This window comes from Dreissena polymorpha, chromosome 16, assembly GCF_020536995.1.
Source record: "Dreissena polymorpha isolate Duluth1 chromosome 16, UMN_Dpol_1.0, whole genome shotgun sequence".
Taxonomy (NCBI): domain Eukaryota; kingdom Metazoa; phylum Mollusca; class Bivalvia; order Myida; family Dreissenidae; genus Dreissena; species Dreissena polymorpha.
Window position 1 is genome coordinate 22,117,579 of NC_068370.1, and position 21,375 is coordinate 22,138,953.

The window sequence follows — 21,375 nt, forward strand, 5'->3', positions numbered from 1 at the left end:
GAATTTCATGAAGTTGCTTTCATAATTTTGTAACTTTTCTTAATCGTATAAAATATGAAACATCAAATAGTTTAACAAAGAAATAAACAACACATTTATCACTGTCGCAAACTTTTGGAAGCATAATGCTTCAACCGTACAAATGGTGCTTACCCCAGTGTTGCCTCTTCCGCTGGGGAAGGGGAGATAACTCTTGGGGACAATCCCGCCTCATACTGGGCAACTGAAATATACAGAGGGGGAAAATAAGCAGCACTCTGAGAAAGAGGACTTAATACATGTGTGTAAAGTGTTGTCCTTGATTAGTCTGTGCAGTCCACTCAGGCTAATCAGGGACGACACTTTCCACTATAAAGAAAAATTGATTTAAAGGAAGCCTTTTGTAAACAAATTTAAAGTCTCGGCGGAAAGTGTTGTCTCAGATTAGCCTGTTCGTAATGCAAAGGCTAATCTGGGATGACACTTTAGGCACATGCATTAAGCCAGGCTAATCTGGGATGACACTTTAGGCACATGCATTAAGCCAGGCTAATCTGGGATGACACTTTAGGCACATGCATTAAGCCAGGCTAATCTAGGATGACACTTTAGGCCCATGCATTAAGCCAGGCTAATCTGGGATGACACTTAAGGCACATGCATTAAGCCAGGCTAATCTAGGATGACACTTTAGGCACATGCATTAAGCCAGGCTAATCTGGGATGACACTTTAGGCACATGCATTAAGCCAGGCTAATCTGGGATGACACTTTAGGCACATGCATTAAGCCAGGCTAATCTGGGATGACACTTTAGGCACATGCATTAAGCCAGGCTAATCTAGGATGACACTTTAGGCACATGCATTAAGCCAGGCTAATCTGGGATGACACTTAAGGCACATGCATTAAGCCAGGCTAATCTAGGATGACACTTTAGGCACATGCATTAAGCCAGGCTAATCTGGGATGACACTTTAGGCACATGCATTAAGCCAGGCTAATCTGGGATGACACTTTAGGCACATGCATTAAGCCAGGCTAATCTGGGATGACACTTTAGGCACATGCATTAAGCCAGGCTAATCTGGGATGACACTTTAGGCACATGCATTAAGCCCCATTTTCCCATTATACAGGTCATACAAATGTTGGAAATGCTTTTCCTAAATTTTGATTTTGAACCAAAGATTGCTTAAATTGTCACGTTTTAGCATTTTTAACAATATATATATATATATATATATATATATATATATATATATATATATATATATATATATATATATATATATATAGAGGATATTTGTTGGATTCGGTGGAATATCGAATTTATTTCACGAGTGATCATAGAAAACAATATTTTCACGAGTGGCGAAGCCACGAGTGAAAATATATATTTTCTATGATTACGAGTGAAATAAAATCGATATTCCATCGAATCCAACAAATTTTCTTTTTATTTTATGCTTTTTTGACCGTTTATTTACATTGTAAATGAGTTTAACTGGATAATTTCGCTGGATTAATGACGTCATTTCGTCGAAAAAATGACGTCATTTCACAGTAAAACAGTGAAAAATATCGATATTTGTCACTGTTATTTTTCACTGTTTAAAACAGTGGAATACCAATTTTATTTCACTGATATTTCTCTATAAACCACCGGAAAGCATTAAATAATATATATATATATATATATATATATATATATATATATATATATATATATATATATATATATATATATATATATATATATATATATATACATATATATATATATATATATATATTAGCAAAAGGATATTTGGACTACATCGATTATCAATTTTAATGTAATGGTTCTTAAAGAAGTTAAAATGTATATGATCTGTTACATTTACAGTAATCATTCAGGAACCACATACAAGCTGTTACACTGAGAATCATACAGTTATCAATATTTTTCAATGTTTGTTGAAACAGCTTAAATCACTGGAAACCATTGGAAAGTATATATTAAGAACATAAAAGCTGTGTCATGCAAAAATGGGGATTATGCTACACTTCAACACCGTTATTTTGAACGCCGATAATCCAAAGTCACCGTTATTTCAAAGTATTTTTCGGGTCCCAATTTTGGTCCTTCTTTGATTAATGTACAAATTCATTAACCCGAAGAAATAGTTAATTCGAAGTGATTCTGTCGGTCCCAACACTATAATTCACACCTTATTATCATTCTTTTAACCGAAACTTCAAAACACTGAGCGCAAGTTCACACCTTTGTCGTCTGCGCGTGGCCGGTCAAAAGCCGATAATTACATATTTGTCGTCTGCGCGTAACGTGTTAATTTTGTAATGTCGTCAAAACGACGACGACGAGGCTAACAACACAAGAACGAACATGATATTCAATCAACGTGTGACCACATGCATCAACGACGTCAGGCAGTTCTGCGAGCAAAACACAGGCGGAAGCGAGTTCTTCAATGTCCATGACAAATGGGAGAAATATGTTACACGCGTCCAGTTTAGTGCTGCTAACGCCGGTGTTCAGAGAGACATCGCGTCTTGTTTAAAAAATGTTAATTCATTTCCGAAAATGTATTCATATGAATTTACATGTATGTTTATTTGTGCTATTCGTTATATTTTATATGTTCTGATAATTTGTGCTATTCATTATATTGTATATGTTCTGTAATAAGAGAAAAATAAAAAGAAGAAAAAGAATCGTTTTATTCCTCCATTTGTTACAAGTAGAAATCTATTGCTATCTGACTGGTTTACGTGTTTAAGTAAAACAATTATTAATAGTAGCATGTAACCGAACAATGCGGATTCAACGTTTTATTTTACAAAATCAAAGAAGTCTTTTGTCAAATGTTTATTTCGAATTATCGTTAATCCGAAGCTTTTTTAATGGTCCCGACGACTTCGAAATAACAGTGTTGAAGTATATGTAGCTACAGAACATGGCCGAACATGACAAAAAGACCCATTTTTGCATGATGCTGATAATTTATCACCTAAAATATACTTCTAAGAGAAACTTTGAAACCTTCCAAATAATACTGATGAGCTTAACCCTTTCCCCAATTAGAAGAAAATTAAAAATGGCTTTGCAAACAGCATAAAACCAGAACAGCCTGTGAATAACTCACAGTCTGTTCAGGTTTTATGCTGTTTGCTGCTAATCAGTATCTAAGGTTTGGAGATGAAGCCTTAACAACTTGAATCTAGTAAAAAAGGTCTTAAATTAAATATAACTTTCTAAGGGACTACAAAAGGTGTAAAAATACGTTTCTAAGTGGTATAGGGTTAATAACTAAATACATTTTATAAACGCCACATGTTTTATAATATTTGCCCAGACATTGACACTGCATACAAAACACATACCGCCCACATCGTAGCTGTATACGAGTACAGGGTGGTTTTCTCCCAGGGAGCAGAAGGCCACCATGTGATCTCTCGGGTGATAATGCACGTCCGTGACAGGGTTCTGGAAGTTAAGCTCTGAATACATGATCACCTGATCACCTGCAGAAAGAAATCAAACAGATTGAGAGCAAATCATAGGGTATTTTGTTGCAGATTCTAGGTTACCGAATACATCATTAAATGCAAGAGTACAAATAGGCCTAGCTAACAAATTCTTTATTTAAAACAAGATGCTGTGTTCAATAAACCCTGATGCCATTGGTGGAAGCCTATTCAGTATGGATTCACTCTCCCATTTTAATAAGTCTTAGTCCAAATTTCAGTAAATATAAAGGCAACAATGAGGTCAGATGAAGTGAGAGTGCTGAGTGCTGGATGAAAGTATCAATCAATGGTTTTTAGTAAGTATTAGTGATGCTAATCAAATGGTCAATTTGGGTGTACCAAGACCTTCTAAATTAGTGTAAGCACAGGACATGGTCAAAGTCTGGGTCAAATGAGGTCAGGGGATGTGGATGCATTAACAATGTTCAAAGATCTCATCCATGCAAGTATTAAAGCTTTGCTGGAGGCATAAATGAAGTAAGACATGTTGTATCATTTTGATGAAGAGGGAAATATCAAAGACAAAATGAGGTCAGGAATACATGAATGTGTTAATAGTGTTCATAGATAACATCAATTTATGTATCAAAGCTTTGTAGCATGCAGCATTTAGGTTCTACAACACACTAGATTTAGGGATAACGTTGTACGGAGACGAAAGAACTGACAGGCAATCACTATAATCTCCTTGGCAACAGTAGATGTATGGGTCATAAAAAAAAGCTGATAATATTAGAGACTTTATAGCCGCCCAATACACATAGGGCAAGGTCTGACAGTCATTTAACTAGGCTCAATACAACATAAAAGCAGTTTTCAAATAAAATGTTTCAATCTACTAGCCAGACCTAAAATGCGATCATAAAAATCTGATGAAGGTTCTACAAATCAGACATTGTTTTACTGAATGTATATAAGTCCACCTTCATTTATATAGCCTGCCCTCTCCATCCAGCTGTAAGCAATAAGACAAAACAAGGGGGACTACTCTGTACCTGTGTCTGTGTTCCAGGCATAGGCGAAGTTATCCTCGCTGCCTGAGAAAACGAAGGATCCGCATGGAGAAACTGTACTGCGTATCTGCTCTCGAAAGTTCAATGCACCTATGTATTTCTGCATCACTCGCTCACTGAAGTTAGGAACAAAAATGCTTGCATTTACTTTTGCAAAGTCTGAATTACCTGATTTGTGAAGTTTTGCTTATAATATCTGAAAGTTGAATACATCAGTGCATAACATCCTTGGCGTTACCAAATTGTACCGTTTATAGCCGAGGTTTAACTTCAGTAGTTTTTCAATAAGAGTTTAAATGCCAGAAACATATTAAGGAAAAAATCAAATTCATTCAATTTATTTCCCCTCCAAATAATTACTGGGTGCAAAACTAAAAGAAAAGGTTATTTAATGGTTTTGATTTTTCTCACTTATATGTACCTGTGATATTTTGCAGCAGACAACAAAATGAAGATAAAATGAAAGTAGAATCTGCTGAATGAAGAATGAATCAATTAACATAAAGAATGACATAGAAAAACAAAGAGCAATAAAGTGTACGGTTATGAATCTTGTGCATGGCACTGCCACTCATAAATATCCATACACCCATGAAGTTTCCTGATAAAATCTTTATAGTATCTATGATGATGCTCTGAAAAGTTACAGCATACAAAAAGGAAAAAAGAGCAATTACTCTTTATAAGGGAGGCGTAGTGTTTTGGATCTTGTGCTTAGCAGTTCTTCAAATTAATATATATACACCCATGAAGTTTCATGTTGAAATCTTTCTTTACAAATGGACAGAGGGACAGACAGACAGAAGGACAGACAGGACAGAAAATGACTGACAACTCCAAAACTATATCCCTTAACTTTGGTGGGGAATATAAATTAGATAGATCTTTATTATGCAAGGTACAAACATGTCAGCGCTAGACAAGCCTTGCACTCGTCTGTTCCAATGCCTCCCACAATAAAACTTCTTTATCCAACAACCATATCCAGGATATTTGTTGGATCTGGTTGAATATCGATTTTATTCACGAGTGATCATAGAAAATATATTTTAATTCACAAGTGAATTAAAATCAATATTCCACCAAATCCAACATATTTTCTTGTTATTTAATGCTTACAAATGATTATTTTTGTATTTTGCCATCCCGGACAATATAATTCCATGTTGGGCACCCCCATGTAATTTAAAAGAAAGCTAATCGGTATATTTCTATCAATGCGGAGTAGTCTCCCTTGGTAAAAATTGCCTTTAATTGGGGGTCACAATGGGAAAACCAAAGATGTCTAAATATAGTTCCGTTTAAACAATGAAAATTATGGATAATTTTCACTGTTATTTTTCACTGTTTGAAACAGTAAAATATCAGTTTTAATTCACTGATATTTCTCTATAAACCATCGGAAAGCATAAAATAAATAATATTATATATAAAATAAGAAGCAACAACCAATGAATCACGCAGAATATCAACCTCTCATCTCACCAATATTTCAGTTCTCAAAAAGTAATTAAGTTTCCTTGAATAGACAGCTTACATTCTTAGGTCAAACATTCTGATGACATTGTCTCGACAGTGCACCAGCAACCTTCGCTCGCGTGGGTGAAGCGTTATGAAGTTTATCACTGTACCCTGAAAACAATTTGTACATGATCTGAATCATTTAATAATTACATGAACTTAATTTAAAGAAAAAGGTTCAACAATTTACCTTTAATTGAATCTCTGTCACAAAGGTGACTAATTGTACAGCTTTGTAAGTTATGATCAAAGGCAAATAATTCAGGAATGTGTGCATCATTAGGCACATGCACACTTCATGTTAACAAAAAGTTTTAAGTTTGAATTCAATTGGTTGAGAAATGTGGAAGTGAATCATTCCACGAACTTAAGATTATATGCAGAATGACCTACCAGCCAATTAACAGAGTGACTCCAAAATACACACTCTAAAAATTTGTTTTCAAGGCAATAAAGTAAAAGCAGATTTTCTTACCTTGATATCAGGATCCTCAATTGTCTTAAACTTGGTCCAATCTCTAGCTACACCTGAACATAAAAAGATGATTATTCAATCCACTACCTGTCCAAAAATTTAATATCTCGGCTTTAATCTTACTTTTTTTAATCATAACATCATTTGATTCTGTGAAAAAAAGTGGATACGAGCCTATCTGAAAATACACTTTTGCATGAAGTGTTTTTCCACAATGAAATGAGTCATGAATGAGCTTAACAGTTCATGAGAAAATGTTTCATAGATATATATAAACAAATAATTGATGACAGTGAGCACTAAATGCTCATACTGAAAACAGTGGAAAAAACATGTGAAACAATATTTTGAAAGTGTATTACTTATATAAAAAATACACTTGCATTTGTATGATGTCTAGCAAATAAATGCCTCTGGAAAAATGCTATACCTCTTATTAGGTTCACTAAAACTGTTTTAAATAGAACTTTTACATTCAAGCGGATGAAATCATCTGAAACGAGATTAAATTACAGCCATGATAACATTATTATTATAATACAGTAAACACTCTTGCACACCACATTGAAGAGTGATTTTTAAGAGACTCGGTCTAACCAATGTTTCAAAAGACTATGATTAAAACAGCCAAAATATGATCAAGACAAACCAACTAAGATTAAGACAAACCAACTATGATTCGGACAAATCAGCTATGATTAGGACAAACCAACTATGATTAACACATACCAACTATGATTAGGACTAACCAACTATGATAAGGACTAACCAACTATGATAATGACTAACCAACTATGATTAAGACTAACCAACTATAATTAAGACAAACCAACTATGAATAAGACAAACCAACTATGATTAAGACAAACCATTTATGATTAAGACAAACCAACTATGATTAAGACAAAACTACAATGATTAAGACAAACCAACTTTGATCAATTCAAACCAGCTATGAGTAAGACAGCCCAACTATGATCAAGACAGACTTACCTTTTTTTGTTGGCTGTTCTGTGAAGAAAGAGTTCCAAATGATGATCACTCCCGTGCTGTCAGCACTGTACATCTTCTGTCCGTCCTCAGAGAAACAGATCGAGTTCACCAGGCCTGGATGATCATCCAGCTCCTGCCGCAACTGAAGGTTAAACCGGTCACGATAGTTAATGTGAGTCTCACTCTCGGAAAACACGGCTTTATGCATGAGCCTAAAGTGATGTCCCAGATTAGCCTGTGCAGTCTGCAGGGCTTTATGCATGAGCCTAAAGTGATGTCCCAGATTAGCCTGTGCAGTCTGCAGGGCTTTATGCATGAGCCTAAAGTGATGTCCCAGATTAGCCTGTGCAGTCTGCAGGGCTTTATGCATGAGCCTAAAGTGATGTCCCAGATTAGCCTGTGCAGTCTGCAGGGCTTTATGCATGAGCCTAAAGTGATATCCCAGATTAGCCTGTGCAGTCTGCAGGGCTTTATGCATGAGCCTAAAGTGATGTCCCAGATTAGCCTGTGCAGTCTGCAGGGCTTTATGCATGAGCCTAAAGTGATGTCCCAGATTAGCCTGTGCAGTCTGCAGGGCTTTATGCATGAGCCTAAAGTGATGTCCCAGATTAGCCTGTGCAGTCTGCAGGGCTTTATGCATGAGCCTAAAGTGATGTCCCAGATTAGCCTGTGCAGTCTGCAGGGCTTTATGCATGAGCCTAAAGTGATGTCCCAGATTAGCCTGTGCAGTCTGCAGGGCTTTATGCATGAGCCTAAAGTGATGTCCCAGATTAGCCTGTGCAGTCTGCAGGGCTTTATGCATGAGCCTAAAGTGATGTCCCAGATTAGCCTGTGCAGTCTGCAGGGCTTTATGCATGAGCCTAAAGTGATGTCCCAGATTAGCCTGTGCAGTCTGCAGGGCTTTATGCATGAGCCTAAAGTGATGTCCCAGATTAGCCTGTGCAGTCTGCAGGGCTTTATGCATGCGCAGAAAGTGATGTCACAGATTAGCCTGTGCAGTCTGCACAGGGGGCTTTATGCATGAGCCTAAAGTGATGTCCCAGATTAGCCTGTGCAGTCTGCACAGGCTATTAAGGGATGAAGCTTTCAACTTTTATGGGGTATTTTTTGTTAAAAGAAAGTTTCTTCGCAGCGTTAGAAAAAATGCAGTTTGGGCTGAAAGTGTCATCCCTGATTATTTTTTGCAGACTGCACAGGCTAACCTTGGAGGACACTTTACAAACATGCATTAGACATTGTTTTCACAGAACAAGTCTTATGTATCAAACGTGTCATGATAATTACAGATTTAAACTGCTCAATATAATTATTCAGTAAAAGCACTCAAGATAAGAAACCAGTCACAGTAATGAATTTGCAGTTATTTTTACTACTTATATTGGCTTTCATTACATAAAACGGGTTGGATGATGCAGACAAAAAAGTGGGCTAAAAGAAGAAAATTTAGAGCACATAGTGAAGAAAATAAAAAAGGAGCATAAGGGACTTTCTCAAAAGTATTAAGATGGATTGAATAAAAGAAACAATTAAAACATTTTACACAAGAAAATTAAAAAAATATCTCACAGGCAAAAGGGAGAGCTACAAACATATTTTAACTATTTGCTCTTTACAAAAAGTTACTACAAATCCTTGCTTAAATCTGGTCTGTAAAGGAAATCTCATAATAACAACCCACAAAAAGAACACTAAACAAGGGCTGTTTGTAAAACATGCATGCCCCCCATATGGGCTGTCCGTTGTAGTGGCAGCCATTGTGTGAATACGTTTTTTGTCACTGTGACCTTGACCTTTGACCTAGTGACCTGAAAATCAATAGGGGTCATCTGCCAGTCATGATCAATGTACCTACGAAGTTTCATGATCCTAGGCCTAATAATTATTGATTTATCATCAGGAAACCATTTTACTATTTAGAGTCACTGTGACCTTGACCTTTGACCTATTGACCTGAAAATCAATATGGGTCATCTGCCAGTCATGATCAATGTACCTATTAAGTTTCATGATCCTAGGCGTAAGCATTCTTGAGTTATCATCCGGAAACCATTTTACTATTTTGAGTCACTGTGACCTTGACCTTTGACCTAGTGACCTGAAAATCAATAGGGGTCATCTGCCAGTCATGATCAATGTACCTATGAAGTTTCATGATCCTAGGCCTAAGCGTTCTTGAGTTATCATTCGGAAACCATCTGGTGGACGGACGGACCGACGTGCAAAACAATATACCCCCTCTTCATCCAAGGGGGGGGCATAAAAAGCAAACTTACACGAAACGTATCGCCCTCCTCCTCAACATCCCATACTCTGATGACCTGATCAAAACACCCGGTGACAGCGATATTGTCGACCCTGGGGTGAAACTGGGAGCAGTAGACGAACGATGGGTGGGGTAATAACTTCTGCTGCTGCTCACCAAACTCTTCCACGTTCCATATCCTGCAGTGACATTGCAAGTATCATTAGTATGTACAACAGCAAAAGCATCTTTGGCCATTGTATTTTATATAATATTAATTTGCCCTGCACAGGTAAAAAATCAGAAAATGTATACAGCTGAAGAATTGCTTTTCATTAAAGTTTTGTGATTGTATACTAAAGAAATAATATTTTTCTATCATGGTTTGTTGTCGAATAACCCACAGAAACGAGTATAGATGCGAAGGAATTAAATCACGAGTGCGAAGCACGAGTGCTTTGATAACACGAATCTATAGTCCTTACTGTTGGTTATTCGACAACAAACCATCATAGAAAAATATTATTTCGATTCTAACACGATTCTGATTGATTTGGTTCAAGCTTTTGGACGTGAACTATATTTTTAAATACTCCGCCCTTCTTAGTATAAAGTTCACTATTGAGTGACGTCATTGAATTGTACAAACATATGACGTCGCTTTCATTCATAAATATTTTGCAAATGACGTCACTTTTATTGAGAACAACAATCGTAGAAACTAAATAATGTCACGTCTATTGCTGCTACTGAAAAGCTGAGATGCTATAAATATTTTCTACATGACGTATTTGAACAAATAACATTTTTTGCAGGCGTGGTTATGCCACTTATCACCAAATATACAATTTGTTGTTTCATTACATTCATATGCATGCTACATTTATTACATTTCTTTTAAATCGGGTTTTAGCACGTTCATTTTACTGCAATATTTTCTTTATTTATTCGGAACTATTTTTCGAAACATTAAGCTCCGCCCATAATTTATTGCAGAATAACCCACACTTGATTTTCTTCTTTGTCTATAGAAAACAAGTCGCGTGCCGTGTTAGAATGTTGATTTATAAATAGAAGTATATGTTTATTCCTTTATTTTCTAAAACAAACCGGTGTGTAAATTTTAGGGTTATTACGTTTCTTGCAATATTTTGATGAAAATATAAACAATAGAACAATATTTCTTTAAGTATTATATTTTGAAAGGAGTGATTGAATATGACAAAACTAAACATGTGAATTTTTATTAATAGCACTTGTTTTTGAATCTCGGGTCACGTATTTCAATAGCACTAATAAACACCTAATGTCTCACAATAATAATACATGAGGGCAGAAACAATACTTAATTCAATATTCCAAAAATAGTTCTCCAAAACTCACTATTTCCAAGCAGTAACAACCATAACTATACAATATCCTTATAAATACCTCGCAGTTCCATCTGACGAAGCTGTGAGCAACTGCTTGTCTGTCTTTGACCAGCTCATGTCATACACAATACCGAAATGTCCACTGAACTTCCCTCTTAGGCGCCCAGAGGGCATCTGTGAATTTATCCAAAAGAAACAGATTAATTGATTGTGGCAACCATTGAAATATGGAGGTGATTAAACAGGAAATACCTCATAAATAAACAAGGAGATCATAAATTTAAAGAGATAGTCTTTGCGTTGTGGATATGGTTTCAACCTAGAAATCCTAAGGTACTGATTCAATACCCAATCTGGGAGCCGTCTCTTAAGACAACAACTACTGGTTCTACCCAGGTATCCATATCAATAAGCCTTAAGTTAACAATAAAATCAAGCTAAAGTCAATAGGTTAAAATGAAATATTTATGTGCTTAGTAAAACAGGACCTCACACCATTTTGAGTCAGTCATGAGTTTATCACAGACAACCATGATACATAATATCTAGCAACAATAAACCCAACAAAACTTTGTGTAAGGTTAATCAGGTGTGTACACGTACCTCATAGACGAGAATGGGAAATCCTTCAGTTCCCTGGCAAGCACAGGCTAGACTCCGCCCGTCGTGTGAGAAGCGTACAATGTAGCAGCCTTTCTTGGCCGTAGGCAGTGAGTGGGACAGCTGATTGGGGATACGGCACAGCTGACCGGCCAAACGCGACCAGGAGGTCAGGTTCTTCTTTGGTACTTGTCTGGTGAGAAATTGGTTATTTTAAGCAACTATTACTATGGATTCATTTGATTTGTTGGCATGGATTGGTAAAACGGGGCTTATAAGTTGGTTGTTTAATACATGGATTTTTGTTTAGTCTGTATAAAACTTGGGACGAAAGAATGTTCTGATGTTGAAAAATTCATTTTGTGATTCAGCCTACCGAGGTTGATCAAAACAAATATAATGAATAATATTGGTTTCTAAAAATAACTTAGTCATGGTGAGCACTGTATAAGTAAAGTTTTTGTCTCTAACAGTGCAATCATTTGCCTCTCCAGTGTTAGCCAGTTTTGACTGAGACAGGCTCACTGCTGAACATTATAGCACAAAAGCATTAGAATATTAATGGTTCAATTATATTTTGCACTTGCCTGGCATCAAACTGATTTTTGTCAGCAAATGAGCAAAGTTGTTTTCTTAGCAACAGAGATATTTATTTACTGGCATATTAGGGAGAAAACAAGGAAATGAGAATTATATATCCTTTTTTTCATACATGCATACAAGACCCATTATATTCTATTAGCACTTGTATTTCGACACAAAAGTATACACAAGCAATCGATGTAGTTTATTCTTATAGCACATAAACGCATTATTACTTCATGATCCTTATCTTTAGAGATATTTTGTGTTTTAGTTGTGATCATCCCTTGACAACTAATTTTTTTAGCCCTAACAAATATTGATCTTTTTGTATTGATATAAAATTTAAAGATCATATTATAAATTTGTTTTGATACAGACCTCAACTTGACAGGTTTTAAACTGAACAAGAGCTGTCCCTAGACATTTCACTCAACTATTCTTCAGCTTTGACTGAGTAGAATAATGTACATTTGCTGTCAAACTCCTGATATATGACTATGAAGGCAAATGTTTGTGCAATGCCTGAAAACAACATCAAGTTATAACTCTTGTTTCTAAAATAAGGAGGTGGCTTAATCTATAGAAATGGATAAAACTATAGGAAAAAAGGAATGAAAACATGCATACTTTCTCCCAGTCCAGTTCACAGTCTTCTTAAGATCTTCATATGTCATTCTGCCGCGTTCCTGCAAAGAACAGTAGTACACTTGTGTTTGTAGACATTATATTGTCCAAAAAGCAAGAAGGTCCTATCAGCTGTTATTGCACAAAATTATGACTAACCTTACAATGGATTACAAATTAACATAATTTGTGACATTACACTTTTTACATTTTTTGAAAAAGCATAGTTTTTTTTTGCTCCAATATACATTAGTACATTAGGTCACAGCAAATTTATAAGATAATCTTCCTTTTTTCTGCACACAAAATTGCAAAATTAATCATTTGCAAAATTATTCAAAATTATTAACTTTTTTATTACATCTACATGGTCTTAATTATCCCACATACAAATTTTTTTTCTATTCATGTTGTTTAATTGACATGCTTTACGACTAAATTGTTAATAAGGAGTCCCAACCTGCAGCATTCAATAAACTGAATGAGCTTGGCAGAAATGTTCAACAAATATGTGCACAATAACTTGTATTATTTTGTTCCTTGCCTTTGTCTCTTAACTATATCGAAAATAGAAAAAAAATAATTTAATTTTTATTGCAAAGCCTCAGTCGAAAAGTTTTGAGGCTATTGTTAACTTATTCAATTCATTATTTTTGGTATCTTTCACATTCCCACCTTTAACTGATCATCTATTTTTGTAGCCACAAACTTTAGTGTTAAGTTAAACATATAATATATTTAGATCTTTTAAATGACAAAGCCCTGACTTTCAAATCAATTTAATGATGTTTTTCGATAGCTTGAGAAAACTACATAAGGTCAATTACCACAATTAAGATTTTCAAGTACAAAGTTTTCACGTACATATCTACGAAATAAGATTTTCTTGTAAATATGTATATTCTGGTCAGTATTGGATTAGTAGATAATACATGAGACATAAATACATATTTGTAATGGCATTTTACTAAAATCAATTAAATGAAAACTTGCTAAACAAGGAAATTCGTTGAATCGATATCCCCCGCCTTCTCGTCATTAATATTTATACACCTATGAAGTTTTATCTTGACATCTTATATAGTTTCTGAGATATAGCCCTCAAAATTTTGTGACAGACAGACGGACAGACTGATGAACTGACAAACGGACACACTAAAACTTTATCCCTCCACATTTTATTTGCAATTTTCAATCAGACATATAAAGATAGCACATCTTACATAAAAAGCATTCAATAACTTTGGAAATGTTTCACTTATGCCTCCAAAATACAAGTTTGTACACAGTCAAAACCACGATATTTTACGCTGAAAAAAAAGACAAACACAGCCATAATTCAGCCAAAACTGGTCAGAGTCAAAACTCCTTTCTTAACAAATATCTACACATTCCACAATCATTCCAAGGTGAAAGTTTAAGTGATTCTCCTAGTACTTAAAAATGAGTTAAAAACACAACAATTTTGGCACCATGATCTAAAGCACAAACACATACAAAAGGAATAATTTTTTACAAAACTTATCACAGCCTTAATTCCTTACAATCTTTACAATCATCTTCGCACTTATATAATTCAACTTTGAAAGTAACAAGGAATCAAAAACATAACCTTAAGGAAGTGAACAACCGACCAACAGCCAAAATTCTACCATAACTCAATAATACCCTGCATCTAGCAAAACATATGAAACTGTCAACAAATAAGTCTCTCCTTCTGGGCTGTTCTTTTTAACATAAACACTTTAATCACATACACAATACCATAACAACTTTAATTTGTTTATTCATGCAACATGTATATTGCATGGTTAATTGATGTCTAATGCAATATTAATTTAGGGCACAAATATTCAGAACCTTTCACCATGACAAGAACCCTGGTAAAGATAAACCAAGGAGCGTTGTAGCTCCTATATCTTTCCCTAGCCTCTTACCTCCTGCGTAGTGAACAGTTAAACCATAAAGCGTTGTAGCTCCCAGATCTTTCCCTAGCCTCTTACCTCCTGCGTAGCGAACAGATAAACCATGGAGCGTTGTAGCTCCTATATCTTTCCCTAGCCTCTTACCTCCCGCGTAGCGAACAGTTAAACCATAAAGCATTGTAGCTCCTATATCTTTCCCTAGCCCTTACCTCCTGCGTAGCGAACAGATAAACCATGGAGCGTTGTAGCTCCTATATCTTTCCCTAGCCTCTTACCTCCTGCGTAGCGAACAGTTAAACCATAAAGCGTTGTAGCTCCTATATCTTTCCCTAGCCTCTCACCTCCTGCTTAGCGAACAGATAAACCATGGAGCGTTGTAGCTCCTATATCTTTCCCTAGCCTCTTACCCTCTGCGTAGCGAACAGTTAAACCATGGAGCGTTGTAGCTCCTATATCTTTCCCTAGCCTTTTACCTCCTGGGTAGCGAACAGATAAACCATGGAGCGTTGTAGCTCCTATATCTTTCCCTAGCCTCTTACCTCCTGCGTAGCGAACAGATAAACCATGGAGCGTTGTAGCTCCTATATCTTTCCCTAGCCTCTTACCTCCTGGGTAGCGAACAGATAAACCATGGAGCCTTATAGCTCCCAGATCTTTCCCTAGCCTCTTACCTCCTGCGTAGCGAACAGATAAACCATGGAGCGTTGTAGCTCCCAGATCTTTCCCTAGCCACTTACCTCCTGCGTAGCGAACAGATAAACCATGGAGCGTTGTAGCTCCCAGATCTTTCCCTAGCCTCTTACCTCCTGCGTAGCGAACAGATAAACCATGGAGCGTTGTAGCTCCCAGATCTTTCCCTAGCCTCTTACCTCCTGCGTAGCGAACAGATAAACCATGGAGCGTTGTAGCTCCTATATCTTTCCCTAGCCTCTTACCTCCTGGGTAGCGAACAGTGACCTCTCTGCTGGCTCCACCTGGCTGGGTGGAGTGATGCCCTTGAGGGTGAGGTAGAGGGTGGAGGGGTAGGGCTTGCGTGGGCAGTTCTTCCACCACAGGAAGTGCTCCTCCTCGGTCTCGCCACGCCGACGCACGCTGCCCTCTGGCGGCTCAAACAGCTGCAGCCGAACCTTGGAGCCTGGAGGAGATAGAGTGGAACACATGTATATGAGCCTGGAGGAGATAGAGCAGAATACATGTATATGAGCCATGCCCTGGGAAAACAGGCTTAATGTGTTGTCCCAGATTAGCCCTTGCAGTGTGCACAGGCTATTCAGGGACTAATCTTTCGACTAAAATACATTTTCTTCACAAGGAAACTTCCTTAAACATACAATCATTGAAAGCAGAAAGTGTTGTCCCAGATTAACATGTTCAGTCTGCACATACATTAAGCCTGGTGTTTCAAGACTAAGACTCAAAAACGTTAATTGTTTGACATTTTAATAATAAATCATGCAAGGGGATAAATTAAAGGGAGACCACTAGCCCATGACCCCTGAAAATCTATGGTGGGCCCCTGGATTTATATTGATGACAAAATGCTTGATGTATTATGAGAAGTAATCAAAGACCAAAAGGTGGGCTACAGTGAGCAAATAGTTAGTTTAATATCCCTTATCAATAAAAGTTGTATTTTATGTTGATTTCAATATCTAAAAAGATCAAAAACCTATAAAATAATCGCTTGTGGTTTTGAATAAATATAAACTTGTTGACACTCTCAATTTTTATCAAGTCATGTACAATTATAAAGAAGCATTCATCTTAAAAACTAGAACTCTTCAAGTTATAAGTGTTGCTTGATTGGTCATTGTCGGCTTGGGTACTGTTTACATGTACCACGGGTACTCTTAAGTATATACTTACATGTACCCCTAGTACGGTAAATATACTTAATCATACCTGGTCGATATTAGACTGTACCCAAGTAGTATTCCTGTCCAATATCTGATGTCGTTAAACTCCCTACCCATTATCTTAAACAAACTTCTCTTTTAAAAAAACTGCATCAACATGCTTTTTGAGTACAAGTTCCGATAATATAGAGGCCATTTTACAGAAAATTAGGGAACAATGAAGGGGGCATTCTTGCGACTGCTGCAAAAAGTAACATCTGTATTATTTAACCTGATAATCCAACATACTTAAACATACATCCCAGAAAAACTAAACTAAACAAGAAACCGTCGGAGACAGGTGATGCTCCCCGAAGTTTTTTTTTGTCACAATATTGCACTATATATTCAGATAATAGGAAACGTCTTGAGGGCACAGTAGTTGGGGGGACAAGAATTTTTTTATATAAAATTTCAAAGGGTCATAACTCTGTGAAAAATCATCCGACCAAAACCCGCTGATAATATGCACATTTCCTCTTGGTAGTGAAGCTTCCCATAAAGTTTCATTGAATTCTGGTCATTAGTTGCTGAGAAATAGCCCGGACAAGAATTGCACTATATGTACAGTTAATGGAAAATTTCAAAGGGCCATAACTCTGTGAAAAATCATCCGACCAGAACCCGCTGATAATATGCACATCTCCTCTTGGTAGTGAAGCTTCCCATAAAGTTTCATTGAATTCCGGTCATTAGTTGCTGAGAAATAGCCCGGACAAGAATTGTGCACGGACGGACACAAGGACGGACGGAAAGACGAAGCGGCGACTTATTTTTTGGAGGAGCATAAAAAGAACAAAGCTCATAATTTTAGCAGAAAAATTCCAAGCAAAGTTAACTTTATTTGTTCATCTGGTTATAATAACAAACATACACATGTTTATGGGTTTAGGGAACTGGGAAAATAAAAAATTAAATAAAGATGAGATCCAATACCAGTGTTAATCTTTTTGTTGTTGCCCACAATTTTCAGGAAGGCCCAGGCAATCCTATGCAGCCCCTTGTCAACTCTGTCGTTCGACTGCTGGTTGGTGCGGTTCATACTCACAAAATCAACCAACTGAAAAAACAATTGTATCTATAACACTTCCAATGCTGGTTAAAATTTCAAATTAAAAAAAAAAAAAATTCTCAAGAAAATAAGATTTTCAATACACTTAAGTGTGTATGATAGTAACGCAGAAGCAATATATTGAGCAAAAAAACTGCTGAATCAATCAAAAACTACTTTCTTAAATAAATCAAAGCTTTCACACTAGACTTAGATATAAGCTTCACTTCAGAAAATATTTTACAAATCAACAAGGAATTACTATATTAAATAGTGTAGTAAATGAAGATTTTTATATCATTATTAAGTAGAATTGAAACTTTAAATTTGTGAAATCTGACATTATCTTGGATCAATACCGGTATGCTTTTAAACATAATCATGCTTTCTTATAAGAAGATATATTGGAATTTGGATGAATAGACTTCAACCTTAAGGCTGTTAGCTCTTTAGTTTTAAGAGCGATACATCAAAACTCAATGGAACTGTTTATTGACCATCAAATTATGAAACTGCATAAATTCTTAAATTATCAAAAATAACTCACTTAATTCGTTTAAACATATTTTATTTCCAAATTGACAATTACAAATGAATTACAATTCACACACAAAATCACTTAATTGATATGAAAATTGTATAGTACTATGGTGTGGTTAAGATCAGCACTTTTAATTGGTTGGTATGTTGGATGGTTTAAACATCAATGTCAAGGTGTTACACCAGATTAAAAAAAAGTCCAAGATTTAAAGATCAAACAAAAACAGTTTATAAATCCACAGAATTTCATGTATTCACAAACAAGCTGAGCCTTGTTCTGAGAAAACTGGGCATATTGAATGTGCGTAAAGTGTCGTCCCAGATTAGCCTGTGCAGTCCACACACACGCATTAAGCCCAGTTTTCTCAGAACGTGACTTAATTTATTACTAGTATATCCATACCTCAAACAGGAGCATCACTTTGGGTTTGTCCTGTATGAAATAGTTGTAGTTCTCATTGAACACCAGTAATTCCTCCCATACCGGAAGCACCGACCTGTGAACACAGGACGGAACATGAAATTAAACAAGAGCTTACTTAAAACCTATTTTTATTTTAGCTTAAGTGGGTTTCCTGGGTAGATTTTAAGAAAGTGCAGGAGTGGGAAAACCCAAAAATATCCTGAATGCTATGTGGACAACATATCTACAACTCCAGCAGAATCGCTTACAATTAGAGCTTTTCATCAAAGTGATGAATGCCTGATGCAGAAAGTTGTGAAAATAAAATACAGGTCATCATTTGTTTTTAAGGGTAATAACTTGTGTTATCTTTTATGCTTGATGACATTTCAAACATACACAACTTCATGTCATAAGGAACCATGCATGCAACTTTGAATGATATATGTTGGAAAGTGAAAAATAACTACATGTACTTCTGAAAAGTGTGTGTGTATACAGACAGACAGATGGACAGATGGACGGGACATACAGGCCTCCATGGTTATTCCAGTATACCATCTTATTTTGTTTCAAGGAAGGAATTAAATATTGTTAACATCTCCCTAAAGGCAGGAAGTTAAAAAAAATATTGCATCTGCATTAATGTGATTTTGTGGTAATTTTTAATTGTGTTCCGAAGTTACTTTTTTTCATCAAATGATTTACAAACTTTCTGTTTGTTACTACTGAAAGTGGATGGTTAAGAGTCCTTTTAGATAAAAGAATGCATCCAAACACACCTAATAACACAAAATTTTGGTGTATTTTTAATGTTTCCTACACCCAATTGACAAATTCAAAACGTTTTTCCTTGTCTACAAATTTCTTGGTTCACAGCGATTTTGTTGGATATGTTTCTGCAGTTTTTACTGATGCATTTAAAGAGGAGGGCAGCTGGCCAAACATATGCGCAGCTGGAGACACTCGCCCAGAACCGAGACGCATGGAGAAAGCTGGTTGGCGGCCTATGTCCCAGATGGGACCACAGGCGAAGATGAGATGAGATGATTTAAAGATGAGATGAAACATTTCTTGAAAAAAGTATAGGCTTTTCAATTCAGAAACTTGAGAGTTTACAACATTTGGGTATATTTATTAGAAAAAAATAATGTGAACACAACCAATCAAGACTTTGAGGGTATAGTACAAATGGCAAAATATGAGTGTATTTGGAACAACAAAACTAAATACAAAATACTAGTACATACTTGTTAAGCTTGAAATCAAAAGGTTTGGTCATGATAGGAAGTATGTGTGTGACTTTGTCATTCTTTGTCTCATAATAGGCTGTCACTGCTCTGTCCCTAAAAACAGAAACAACACATGCATACATTCAGATGCAACACAATTCTTCTATACCTAAAGTCATGCTAGATTTAGAGTTAAAAATACATGTATACATGGGTAAGAAAACGTACAAAGTGGTGCTCAAAAAGGTAGGGGGAGGTTAACTTTATCAATTTTGATTTTTTTTTTCAATTTAATCTTCCAGTGATTTTAGGGCGAATTTGAGGTCAGAAAACCTCATCTCAAAAGGTTAATATATTTTCTATAAAGAGCTAAAAATTCCACTCTTAATGTACTCTTCATTTTCAAATAAAAAGATAACTAAATCTGACAAAAAATAACTGTGTTAGAGTCATTTTTGTCAATAATCCCAGCTATTCCCATCAAACCAAGTAGAATCATAATCTAATGAAGCATTTGTGGCAAACATAACAAAGTAGAACATAAATACAAAATGTATGTCATCATACTAGTCTCAAAAAATAATTCCACTTTTGTCATAAAATGGTAAAACCAAGGGCCAGGCCACCTTTCCAACAAATGTGAAAACCCGCACTGTTTCTCATTATGGAAAAGAACCATAAGGGAGTGGAACTAATCTTAAAAAGTATTATTGATCATCATGAGTAAATGTTTAGATTCCTAATGTACCATTCTTGATTGAATTTTAAGCAAAAACGGTTCACATTAATATATAAATTGTGCTATTGTTAACACAAAGAGAAGGTAAAGTGTTAACTGCTTGACTTAACTAATTTGTTAAGTTTAGTTTAACATATTTATTTAAGCATGTTTGCATTGAAAAACATAAGTTTATTGAGACACTTAAACATTTCTTACTTGTTTGTATTAGAATTTTTTTAATCATTTCTCAAGTGTATTATATGTGTAGACTACATGTATATACCGGTACATGTGTATGCATAATGATTTTTTGTATTGATATTAAATAAAAAACATTATGAAAATGAACAAACTTCTTTGGGGTGGAACCAACACTTGGTGCCTTTGAAAAGATCTTAAGAATGCTCCTAGAGACCTGGGACCCTCTGATTACTAGGCAGACACCATATCCACCTCGTGGCCACCATCTCTGTTTTGTGTATGGAATTAGATTATGACATCGTTTACTGTCATTTATACAGGACCTTAACATCCAATATTTGAGTCTCGTATGTGGAAATGGGGCCTAATGCATGTGCGTTTAGTGTCATCCAAGATTAGCAAGTGCAGTCCAAACGGGCTAATCAGGGACGACACTTTCCACCTCAACTGGATTATGCTATAAAAGAG

At 35.9% G+C, this 21,375-nt stretch overlaps 1 protein-coding gene across 4 annotated transcripts in view; it reads right to left on the minus strand.

The window, feature by feature from the left end:
- The window catches only part of LOC127862221 (jouberin-like), a 51,629-nt gene that overhangs the window by 17,778 nt on the left and 12,476 nt on the right, over nucleotides 1–21,375 (minus strand). For all 4 annotated transcript variants that reach the window (XM_052401249.1, XM_052401247.1, XM_052401248.1 and 1 more), the window contains exons 12-25: nucleotides 20,004–20,099; nucleotides 18,754–18,847; nucleotides 17,696–17,819; nucleotides 15,800–15,999; nucleotides 12,943–13,001; nucleotides 11,734–11,923; nucleotides 11,189–11,304; nucleotides 9,789–9,957; nucleotides 7,516–7,657; nucleotides 6,523–6,575; nucleotides 6,064–6,158; nucleotides 4,509–4,642; nucleotides 3,367–3,507; nucleotides 154–223 (exon numbers count right to left, since the gene is read on the minus strand). In XM_052401249.1, coding sequence (XP_052257209.1) covers nucleotides 154–223; nucleotides 3,367–3,507; nucleotides 4,509–4,642; nucleotides 6,064–6,158; nucleotides 6,523–6,575; nucleotides 7,516–7,657; nucleotides 9,789–9,957; nucleotides 11,189–11,304; nucleotides 11,734–11,923; nucleotides 12,943–13,001; nucleotides 15,800–15,999; nucleotides 17,696–17,819; nucleotides 18,754–18,847; nucleotides 20,004–20,099 — 1,683 coding nt within the window. The remainder of the gene's footprint in view (nucleotides 1–153; nucleotides 224–3,366; nucleotides 3,508–4,508; nucleotides 4,643–6,063; nucleotides 6,159–6,522; nucleotides 6,576–7,515; nucleotides 7,658–9,788; nucleotides 9,958–11,188; nucleotides 11,305–11,733; nucleotides 11,924–12,942; nucleotides 13,002–15,799; nucleotides 16,000–17,695; nucleotides 17,820–18,753; nucleotides 18,848–20,003; nucleotides 20,100–21,375) is intronic.